At 37.6% G+C, this 12,106-nt stretch overlaps 1 protein-coding gene across 1 annotated transcript; it reads left to right on the top strand.

Annotated features, from left to right (window-relative positions):
• The first annotated feature begins 213 nt into the window (after positions 1-213).
• Positions 214-11,894, top strand: LOC106167605 (cell division control protein 42 homolog). The gene is made up of 3 exons (XM_013546423.2): positions 214-803; positions 2,917-2,975; positions 9,027-11,894. Exons 1-3 carry the CDS (start codon positions 590-592, stop codon positions 9,525-9,527), a joined length of 774 nt encoding a protein of 257 aa, XP_013401877.1. The 5' UTR covers positions 214-589; the 3' UTR covers positions 9,528-11,894.
• The last annotated feature ends 212 nt before the right edge of the window (positions 11,895-12,106 follow it).

The following is a 12,106-nucleotide window of genomic DNA, read 5'->3' as shown; positions in this document are numbered from 1 at the left end:
TAAAAGATATGACACACTTTTATTTCAGGAATCTAACGTCAGAATTCATTTTTAAGTCTGGAGGCACCTGAAAAATAAAAGTCTGGAGGCACCTGAAAAGTATGAACAGAACACCGCACTCTTTTGAGTGACAAGTGCGCTCATTGATGGTACATGACGTCACACTCTCTCTCAGCCAATCCGCTTTTAGGCTGTCATAAATACAGACTGACCCGTGCTCAGAGAGCTCAGTTGATGATAAGCAATTGCAGGTATCGCATTGGAGATATAACATCCACAGGTTTCAAGTTATTTCCATTGTGGAGGAAAGGTTGACCCAAGCTTTCAACCAACTCGACCCTTTGGATTAATATATCCCTTTGGAACGAGTCGTCAAGTGGCGTTTCTTCGCAATATAGGCTGGTGGAGTGGGCGAGTGCCCTCCGTAAAATATAGGCTGAGCATAGACACTCGTTGCAAGCCTTTGCAATAATAACTTGTATGTCACAGGTAGATTCTTAGCACTTCTCAACACGTAGAGTGGTATCTTAGTATCATTCTGGCGGGTGATACTTCGAGGACATCGGAAAGTCTAGGCAACTGCCCGACAATGCCGCCCCAAGCTCAAGCAATGGAAGCCAACTCGTACTCTCTGCCCGATGTTGTCGATCACGGACAGGTATCAATAGAAAGTGACTATCATTCCCGAGTAAAATGTGTTTTAATAGGAGATGGTGCTGTAGGAAAGACAAGTCTAGTTGTCAGTTATACAACAAACGGTTATCCCACAGAATATGTGCCGACAGCATTTGACAATTATTCAGGTAAGTTTTTTATGCATTTTTAATAATTGTTTTTCTTGCTCCTAATACTTAGTTACTTAGCTACTTCACAGTGTGGTCTAAGACAAACCCATCGAAGTTGGTGTTCATTGAACTAAATAAATGTTATCAGAGTTAAATAAAAATCAAAGTTGGGTGTAACTGAAATCTATAAAGTGTATTCAACTACTGTTAAAATGTATGCCACAATTCTTTTCAATTTAAATAGGAAAGTTTTTCAATAGCATGGGTGGTTATGTGCTAGTTGTAGTTTTTTTGCTGACGGAATGAATGGGTATTGGCTAAAGCTTTTGTGTGTCACATACACAATTTAGTGTATCAGTTTAATTCATGGCTTGTTTTCTCAAAACAAAAACTGAAAACATTATGCTAGGTGGTCTGCCCCTTGTCAACTTTCCCACAGGTTTACACCTGCAAGTGCTGGTTGACTTTTCTTCAAGGCTTTTGTTACAATTTTAGTAAATAAACATTACTCAATGCTTGTCAGCTGCCCATTCATAAGCACATGGAGGGTTCCCAATTCCCTTTCATTCAGAGTTTTCAGTATTTGACAACCGAAGCAAGACTGATACTTTTTCAAAACAGTCCTTATTGCTTTCACACCCTTGAGGGAAAGGGGGAAGGACTGAAAGGAAGACTCGGGATAATCTGAAGATTAGCCTATTGAAAAAGTATCATTCATTTACCTTAACTATTTAAAATCAATGAAACAAAATTGGCCATCATGAAAGGTTGATTTATTTGAGGCAGGAAAATCTGTTTTCTCAAGACCTGGCCTTGGCAAAGCCAACAATTCACTTTTTTCCTCTGGTTTATTGACTGATTAAACTAAGACTTCTGCAGTCTACAACTTTTTCTGGTTCAAAATTCTTGTCACAACAGTTCACCTGCCCTTTGATATCAGGTGACAAATAATCGGGACGAATTAGGAGCCCACCACTGATTCATACTTCCCATGTGAAGGTAATTTTTATCCAATTTTGTTGTTGCACTTTAAATGTGAATAAGATATTACAGTTTTGTAGAAAGTTGGATCAAAAAGAAAAGAAAAAGGCCCCCAGCATACGTTGAGTCCATCAATAAAACCGTGTATACCAGTTGAACAAAAATAATAGAATGACTCACCAGGTGGAAGACCTGTCTGATATTGGATCATATGAAATGAAGGTGTGCACACGTGAACTGTGTGTTACCTGCAGACTTTTTGTATCATCTTTTGAGCCAAGCCAACACTTTTTTGCTGGGTTGTTATTCTTTTTTTATCATTATTGGAAGGACAAAACAGTAGGAGATAATATAATGACACTTATAAGAAACACTGAAAGGAGTCAAGCTAGAGTGCATTGACTTCTACAGAATTTGCTGTAAATAAAGTTAGGGATTTTATAACTAGATGAAACATCTGTTGGTGAAAAAAAAGCTGAAAAATATATCCACCTGCATGAAGCAATGAGTAATACACGGTATGGGGTAGAACCTGCCACTTCACAGTCAACCATAGCCCATTATACATAGGCTGCACTGTGTGCATTAAGTTAGGGGTCTTTGACAATAACTGTACTGTTTCTCATATATTTGTCTGTCATGCAACCTTCCTCAATGGAAGTTCTCATTAGAAGGCTTGCTTGTACAAGTCTGTTGCATGTCGAGTCCAGTATTCCAGTCATGCGAGCAGCCATTTGTTGCTGTTATACCCATGAACTGTGACCTAAAACAAAAGAAGAAAGGACGCTGACTGAAATCTTACAGCGTTTATCCCTTTTGTACAAATAAGCATCCATTATAGTAGTTATTAATAACTATGGGTGTAAAGTTTGGAGTTAATTTTGTTGGATTTTTGCCTCGTTATATTCATAATACACTTCCTGGGAAGAAAATTTAGTTTGCATACTCATCAGATAGAATAAAATTATATGCAAAAATTATAGAGTGGACGGAATACTGGTTGACCACCGGGGTTTGACCATCGGTGTAAGTTTACCCTTGAGGCATATGTCAATGTCCAGATATATAGTTTGTAAACAGGACCAAGTCATTCCTGTCAACACACGGACATCAATAAAATATTAATGTTGATGTATTGTCTCTGTTTCAGTTGTGGTCAAAGTAGATGACAAACCAGTCAGGTTACAGCTCTGTGACACAGCAGGCCAGGTAGGTGTAATGGTTGATATTAAATCACGTCTGTGTTAGTTGGTGTCACCTGCGATGAGTAAATTACCCATCTCCTTAGTGCCGCCATATTAACATACACTGGATAATTATCATAATTTTGGGTCTTGCAGTGCATGTTGTGCACACTGGATGTATCTAAATTAAGTGTTTGTGAGAGAGCTTCACACCTGGAGCTCAGGGATGGTTTGTTAATGTATAAACAGAGTTGTGTAACTGTTTGTTATGTGCATTTCATACATGTTTGCATCATGATACATATTGAATATCACACTGAGCTATAGCATTATACCTATTTGCTTCTGATCAGTTTTGAAATATAAGTCTTGATCAGGTTGGCATTTGAAGCACTTTGAAAAAAAAACTACCACAGGTACGAATAAACCACAAAAAAGATTTCGTTATTTCTTTGTGAAGATGTGTATCAAGCAACATGTTTGAGGTAACTTGGTATGAATATGGCAGTCTGTTAAGTAATTTCTTTATTCCTGTATTCTGAACCTTAGCAGTCTCTTAAATGTATTGGTCTTGCTGCAGAAACTGTTATGTCACTGAGGCATTCAGTGTTGTATCTATTTTGGGATGTTTTCTTTATTGGACAACTGAACTTGCAAGCAAGTTATATATAACCAGGCTCTAGTGCAGCAGTTGTTGTTGCTTTCTGCAAAATGTTTAGTAGGAAAAAAACCACACCTGTTGATTTTGAATTCATTTCATAGCCAGCATTTTATGTTTATGTCCTATTTAATCTACATCACACCGGGTGACCCAGTTAAGGAGTGGGGAAGTTAAGTGAGTCCAGGTGGTATAAATTTCTGTTTTCAACAAAACCTGTTAACATTTTCTTATATTTCCTGGTAGCAACATGAACTCAATTTCCTAGAAATATGAAAAATTATTTGATTAGGCTCTTGGAATCCACTGTTAGAGAAGCTGAATTGTTCCCGTGGAAGTGATATTCCATTTTTCTACCTGGTACCATATGTTATTAAGTTTCTTGCCAGGATATAGGAGCATCAGAAAGATGGAAAGATACAAAATATCCTGTCTGAAATTATATCATCTCAGATGCTTTTGATAGGCAGTGTGCCTAATGAGTTATCCTGAATTTTGGCCAAGATTTATTTTCAGTTCTTGGTGAAACCGCGATGATTACTATTTTTGATCCTTTTCACGTCAAGTGATTACGAGACAAGTCCGTAAACAGCAGGACCGAACATGTACTTATCTGCCTTATTCAGTAAATGAGTAGAAGAATTGGATTGGATTATTACATGACTCCTGTCAATGAAGAATCTTAGTGAATGAACAGTTTTCTTTTGTGGTTAGCTAATCGTGTCCCATGCTGCAAATTGCATGAGGGAATGAATAAAACCGTGTGCACTTGGTGGGCTAGAGTTACTACTGGGTGAAGTCGGATGCATATTATGATATTAGCCACCATGCTGCGATACATTTTGAATATATATATAAATGACAGGAAGATCAGAGCACAGTCATTAACACATCATATATGTTACTGCATGTTATTGTCCCTGCCCCGCCTTAAACTTGTACAGAGATGTATGGGAAGGGCAGGGCATGATATTTAGTGTTATATTGCCTGTACCCCTACCCCACTGTGCCTGGTACCTGAGTAACCTTAGAGCAAGAAGTTATCTCAGACATTTATAAAGGAAGTGCTTATTCCAAAAGTATTTCTTGTAATGTATAAATTGTTTGTCAACCTTGGTCTTACATGCTTTATTTTACCCCACCTTATACATTTCATGTGCTAAAAAGACTTTTTGAAAAAAGTCTTTCAGGGGTCCTCACTTTTGAAATGTCACTCCTACACAGGAGGTCCCCATTTCTGTTTGTGTATTTTTTTCTTGTTTTGTAAATATTACTGTACTATTTGTAGAACCCCAAGAGTTTGAGGCTTTTGTTTGTCTTTGTGGTTTTCCTTTTGTTTTGACTCTGTAGAAGTTTGCACAGACAGTTCCCATGCACCTGTGTACGATTAAACAGCTAGTAAGGTCATTCTAGACTCTATTGGCCTTGAAAAAAGATTATGAATATTAAGCAAACATACGATAAAATTCTCATATTTATTTCCCTAACAATTTTTTTTACACAAAAAACAACGTTACACGTGAAATAAGCCTGGCAGTCCTATAAAGTAGAGTGCTGGAAAATTTGAAAGTTGTTCTCTATTGACTTAAGGAGTATTACCGTCCAATGTTGAATGGGAAATTTTGATTGATTATCAAAAGATTGATGACTGTTTTTGAAACCGTTATATTTCCATTGCCGTTACTGATTGCTCAATCAGCTCTATATTTATCATGGCAGCCTGGTGATTACTGGCTGATTCATCATGATCAAACCTGCTTAAAAAGTAACCAATCAGTTTGATAAGAGGTAAAGGTAAAGGCCAGGTATGTTTGTTGTGTGCGAGATTCATCTGATTTTCGGCCAAACTGTTTGTACATGTTACCTGTCTAACTGGCTGCCGGTCACTTAGTGCTGTTGCCTTGAGTTTCAATGGTATTACGTGGTTTTGAAGTGACCCGAGCACCGCAAGAATGTAATTGGTGCCCACTGGTCAACAGGCACTTTTTGTCTTCGGACCATTTAGGAAAATACTGTAACTTTGCACTTTTGAGATAAACTTAAGCCAGGGCAAACTGGCCTTGTTTAGTTTCCATTTCATCAACTCTGGACAGTTGTAATAAGTAAAGAAGGGCGTTTTCTCTTATTTAGCGTTAACAATGACCACTTCTCGTCTGATTGCTTCCATTCTTTTGCAAATGCAGGCTGCCATAGTACACTGGACCCAGCCACCTGATCTCTACTTGAGAACACACAAGGCGAGCCACAGAGTGCACCAGACTCTCTCAATAGGGCACTGCCTTCCTATAACATTTATACTGAATCCATGTTTTGTTTTTACACCTGGTTTTCTGATGGTCCGATTCTTGTTGAGCAAGAAATCAATGTATTGCTTGTTGTACCTACACAGAGGGAAAGAATAACGGAAGTGAAAAAATATTGATTAAACCCCTTAAAGAGAATAGCATGTGTTGACAATTGAGTACTTGTGGATTTCCTCTCTCCATTTTTGGTGTAAGTTTTACAATATATGGGAATGTGGGTGACAAAACAATTGCCAGAAGCACATCACTGTCTAAATAACTTATGGTCTATCAATCTTTCCCTTTTGCTTTAATACAGAAGGCTGGTTTTTGTTACCTGGTCTTTTCACCATGGTCAACCAGGAAACATCACACCTGCAAATTTGACATGGATGTTGTTTACATGGATGGTTTGGTTTGTGGACAATTTTTGCCCTGCACAATACTACATGATAGGTAAACGTGGGATGGCATTTGTACTTTTTGAGAAAAGGTACAAAAAATTGCTAGAACAAAAATTGATTGTTCCTGTTAATCTTTTTTGTCTCTATGTATGATTTGACAGCTGGAAGATCTTTTTTTTTTTTTTTAAGTGAAGCTATTTGAAACTGAGACCAGTGTGTTTAATGTTACTTTGGGTTGTAGCTTTGATCTCATTATTCGGTCTCATTATTGACTATTGATAGAATGTCCCCCAATTTAAGAAATTGGAGAAATAAGTATGTTATTGAGAATAGAGGTAGCGGCCTTGTTTTGGACATACAGGCAGGAGACTTAAAAGCAGGTGACAAGGGGCGGTCACTTTTCCGTCTTTGATGAGTGATCTTCTGAATGGACTGGGTTGAGCGGCCTCACCTTTTAATATCAAAGTGTATTGTGTCCCCATTGTGCCAGCAGTGTTTAGTCAAGTGACTTTGTTTGTGGAGGGGTGTCACCCTATGAAAACTGTTTGAGTAACCAAATCTCCCTCTTCATGTCTGTTTACCATGAAAACAGGGGCTCACTTTTTTTTCTCACTCTGCTCCTGGGGCATTATTAAGTGTAGACCCCTGAGTCAAAGGCGGAGGTCAGTATTGCATGGGCGTAGTTATTGATGTGATAATGCAAGGTGTTTAAGGAGTTGGGGTTACTCAGTGGCAGCCCAGAGGTGGTGTTAATTTTGTTGTCAAGATGATGACAAAAATAACTTGAAATATTGAATACTGCCTGTGATAACTTGCAATCAGGCATCCTGTAAACAAGAATATGAAGCCATAGATTTCCACTCATGCACCCACATCATTCTTATATTATCATCTAGGTTTGTATCAGTGTTGTCCTAATCACCAAGTCTGTCTCTGAGACACTGTGTAAATTAACAGCTTATGCTATATACAGAACAGGTAGCCACAGATCAATGTATTCATTATTATCAGCACATACATATACACACAAATGCCTATAGATTTCTGCACTTCACAGTGGACATTTTGGATTATTAATGGCTTCTCCAGGGTTGTCACTGTGGTTATTAGTAGTATAAAGAGATATTTCTTGGTGTGACTGAACTTCATTGATTCCACCCTCTAGATGTCTTTCCCAATAAGATAGGTATTTTGGAGGAGATAAAGCACCTTAGGAGGCGTAAATCTGCAATCGGAGAGTTTATAAACTGTGCAGTCAGTAGATTAGACAGGAATGTGGTGCAGAAAATAGTGGCGTGATAATGCTGATAAGGTTTTGAAAATGTCCAAGATTTACAACGGTTTTACCATTGAGTATGAAGGGATGGAAAATAGAATTTAAAAGCTTAGTATTTACCCATTGAGTTGTTTAAGCTCTCCTTTGCATTGAATTTGAACAATGCTGGTGTGTTTGTTTGTTTTCATTTTGAGACTAATTTTAACACCTGTCCACAAATGGGGCTTAATCAATTTGACAACTAAATGTGAAACTGGTAATTGAACTTGGCACGCTGTCCGTAAGGCATTGAAGCTATTCTCTTATATTTCTATAAGCATAGCATTGTGTCATTTTAATTAGCTTAGAGAAAGTAGTCTGTGTATAGTATGTTGATCAGGTACTGTGAAATGTATTGCTTGATTTGATGTCTAATGCTTTGAACCAGTGGCCCTCCCTGCCCCGTAATTCAGTTGAGTTAAATCAGTAAGACCCTAAAAGTGACCCTACCTTTAGTCCCTCAGCATACCTGAGCATGACTGACTGGACAATTTGTACCAAATTAAAACATGCTTGACCTAAGGGACCTGTTGCATCTTTGCACACCAACAAACTGCAGACAAAAGATAGGCATTGAATATGTTTTTGAATGTAATGAAAAAATGTGTTCACTGTGTATTTGTTGGGTGAGTGGGACCGATGATGGTGTTTTTAGCCAGAAAAGTGGTTCCTGAAAAACATGCATTGTTCATAAAGGAAATACACCATTTCACCAGGCACTTATTCACTGACATCCAACAAAAGATTTTCCGATTTTATTTTTATACAATTACTGTTCCTGTTTTATTCTTCTTTTGTGTATATTTACTGCCAAAGCGGGCAATGGCTCTCTCTCTCTCCACATGCTATTATGTTTCATAGCACCTCTCTCATTTTATGGACAGTTCAGTACAAATGATTGTGTTTTGTGTCAGAATTTATTTATAATTGAGAATTTATAGGATATTTATTTTGCAGTAAGGATGTTAAGTCATTCTACTCCTCCCAATTTTATTCACTGTCAACACAAAAGATTATGTGTCTATAAAATTGCGTGGATACACCTTAGTCACACACTTCCAAACTTCATAAATACAAGTTGCATAATAACCACACACTTCAGTGGTTTGCACTCTACACACCATGTGGAATACAGACCTAAAGCGGTAGAGAAGCAATGCTGCTTACATTAAATTTGTAGTTCTAAGTGCTTCATGATTGAAATGCCAGTGATCTATGACTTTCATTTTCCTCAACACCTGTTATATTTGATTAAAGAGGGGATTTTTTTACACTCACAGAAAAAGCACAGTTGAGTGTGTTTTAAATAAATTACACGAGTTAAGATTATTCCTTAGAGTTAAATGTTAAAAGAAATTTTCTTCTACTTAAAATTTTAATCATGATGTATTGAAGTATTTCTGTTATCTCTTTACAGGATGATTTTGATTCCTTGCGGCCTCTCTGCTACCCAAACACAGATGTATTCCTGCTCTGCTTTAGTGTGGTCTCTCCCACATCATTTCACAATATCATGGACAAATGGGTGCCAGAAATTAGAAAGCATAATCCACACACTCCAGTTTTATTAGTGGGCACACAGTCAGACTTAAGAAATGATGTGAAAGTTTTAATTGAACTTGCGCACTACAACGAGCGCCCAGTGACTGAAACAGAGGCAAAGGAGCTTGTGGACAAGATCGGAGCTGTGGAATATATGGAGTGTTCGGCTCTTACACAGAAACACTTGAAGGAGGTTTTTGACTCAGCGTTGTTGGCTGCCTTAGACATAAATGGCAATATCAAAAGACAGAAGTCTGGTAGCAGGCGATGGAAAAAGAGCAAAAAAAGCAGTGACTCTGTTGAGAAAAGGCAACAGGCCCAGGGCTCAGAGCTGGCCAAAAAGAAAGGTTGGAAAAAGTATTGCTGCTTTGTATGATCCCACACACACAAAATGGTGATGTGTTACTGCCTGCCAACCCAGCTCTTGTGAAGTGTGAGTGATGTAAGGAATTCCTTATGGCTCCAAAATGGCTTAAAAGGAAAAGTGCGTGTATTGCCTTCACCCGCCAGTCTTGTCATGAATGTATGCCTTGCAATAAAAAAAGGGCTGCACATAGCATCATCGTGACATTAAAGGGACATAACAGAGAGCCTCAATTACATTCTTGTTTAGCACTCTGTAGCAAGGAATGTTTATGTGATGGATGCGATGTCAAAGATGTCCCATTGCATCAGTCTGATTTTGAATGATGCTTACAGAATACGCTACACCTAAAGACATTTGCTCAAAAAAAAAAGAGGTGAAAAACTAATGACAATGCTGTACACGATGTGGTTTTTAAGTGACTTTGCTTCAGAGTTGTGATGAATTATTTATTTGTTTCTTATTATAATTACATTGTTAAATGCTATGCAGTCATTTGTAAGTCTTATCTCTGTTGTTTTTAATCTGAGGTGTTGGTTGTGATCAGACACAGTAGGTGACTTTATTGCCCACTTCATGTTAGCTTGTTTATCATATAGAAGTAGGTCATGGCACCACCATGAATATTTTTACCTGTAACACCTTAAGCCTGAGAAAGAGATTGTTAGATTACAAAGGGGTATCCAGTTTAATATGTGTATATTTGCAACTGAGATCTTTTCAAGCTGGCTTTCTGACACAGACAGGCCTGGCCACTCCTCTGTGTTCATATCATGTCAAGTTGAAAAGAAATGGATGATGTTTAAACAGTTTTACCAGCTCAACATCAGGGCTTTAATCTGTTCTTCAGTCTGTCAGTCAGGGTGGGTTTTGTGATCTTGTGAGCTATAAATCAAGGTCTGCAGTGAGGATGGTTTGTGGCTGATGCACACAGCTAGGTATGTTATTACACATCAGCTCTGCTGTCCAAGTGCCCTGAGGTCATCAGTATGACTGTACTGCACTGTGTGATCTCCCCCCCCCCCCCCCCATGTGCTTGGGTGTAAAGGTAAACTTGTTGGTAAAAAATCCACATTGTCTTTGACATTATCTTATCAGGTCAGGTGGGACTTGTCATGCACAACACGGGAATAAAGGTCTTGTACTCAGCAACACAGTAACGTAATCAGCCAGAAATATTGCCTAGATATATTGAATGATAGCAGGCCTGTTGTTTAACATTTTTAGTTTTTTCATCATAGAGGCAATGTGTATGAAAAATATTTTATTGCACAGCAGATATTGACATACAGAGAAGCCCACCATTTGCTTGCCATTTCTTAGATGTACAGTTTGTTGATTGAAGTGATAGCTAGTTTACATACAACACCCCACTTGGATGCTCACATTGAAGGTGTTTGTATTGATATATAAGAAGTGCAAGAACACAATGTGCCTGGTGGAATCCCAAATATTTTTGTGTTATGGGTTAGTGATGAACCACAAGAGGTCTGATCATAAACTTTTTTTCTATTTAGTCAAGTGTTTCTAGTCAAGTGAATATTCAGTGGGCTGTGTGCATGCTTCTGGTTTTAATTTATAGAGAGGCAGGAATATTCTAACACTGATCAGTCGACTCCAACTCGCCCCATGTTTATTTCCACATCAGGCCCAGTCTAACTGGGTGATAGAATGAGTTATTCAGCTAATATACCAAATCACCCTTTCTCTGAATGAAAATTGCAATATTCTTGCCTGAAGTAGAGGATAAAATTGCTCCTAAAGCAGCTTAGTCTTGGTGAAGTGCATGAATGCTCATCCTAAGTAGCTCTTTTGTTGGCATTTGTTTTATTGGCATGTAAGCGATTTCAAAATTATGAAATACATCATTTAATGAAATGATAATCATTCAGGGATAATAGGAGCTCATATCTGAAACATAATCAACAATGAATTTCTTTTATGTGACACATTGTATTTTTCACTGAAAAACTTGTTGAAAAGAACTCTTTTTAATCGCAATAATAGAATATTTGTTCAGGAACTTTATTACATTTTTTCAACAAGGCTTATGTGAATGTAAATACCTGTTTGTACTTTGGCTGAATTTATTCAAGATAACAGATCCCTTTGAAAACCTGCTCCATTAGATTTTTACAGTGCAGTACAAATTTGAAGTATAATTGAAGCTGAAAGTTGTAAAAGCAGTATTGAGGTTTGAGCAGATAATGAAAATAGATTGCAGATGAGAGCTTCATTTAAAATTGTCATATATAATCGCAAGTAGATTTCAAAGTGTTAATTTGGTTTATTTTCTGAAACAAGACAGCCACAGCTTGGGTGTTGAACTTGAGTTGGAAAAAAGTTTGATGCAATAAAACATTGAAAATTTTAAACAAACTCTTGTTATTTCTTCGCTCTGCAAGTGCAAAGGTTTATTATGTAGACATATTGTCCATGTCTATCTCATTCCCTCTCAGCAATGTGTGTCATAGGGTGTGGAGAAATGAAGTAAACAATATAGTCATAATACAGTCACCAAATTTATGACATTACCTCAAACAGCAACATTGTTGATAACAACGCCTACTTTAAAAGTACTTGTGAGTTTG

This window comes from Lingula anatina, chromosome 2, assembly GCF_051362555.1.
Source record: "Lingula anatina isolate TDL-2025a chromosome 2, LinAna3.0, whole genome shotgun sequence".
In the NCBI taxonomy this organism is placed as follows: Eukaryota; Metazoa; Brachiopoda; class Lingulata; order Lingulida; family Lingulidae; genus Lingula; species Lingula anatina.
The sequence above is the reverse complement of the archived record's forward strand: the minus strand, read 5'-3'. Positions and strand labels throughout refer to the sequence as shown.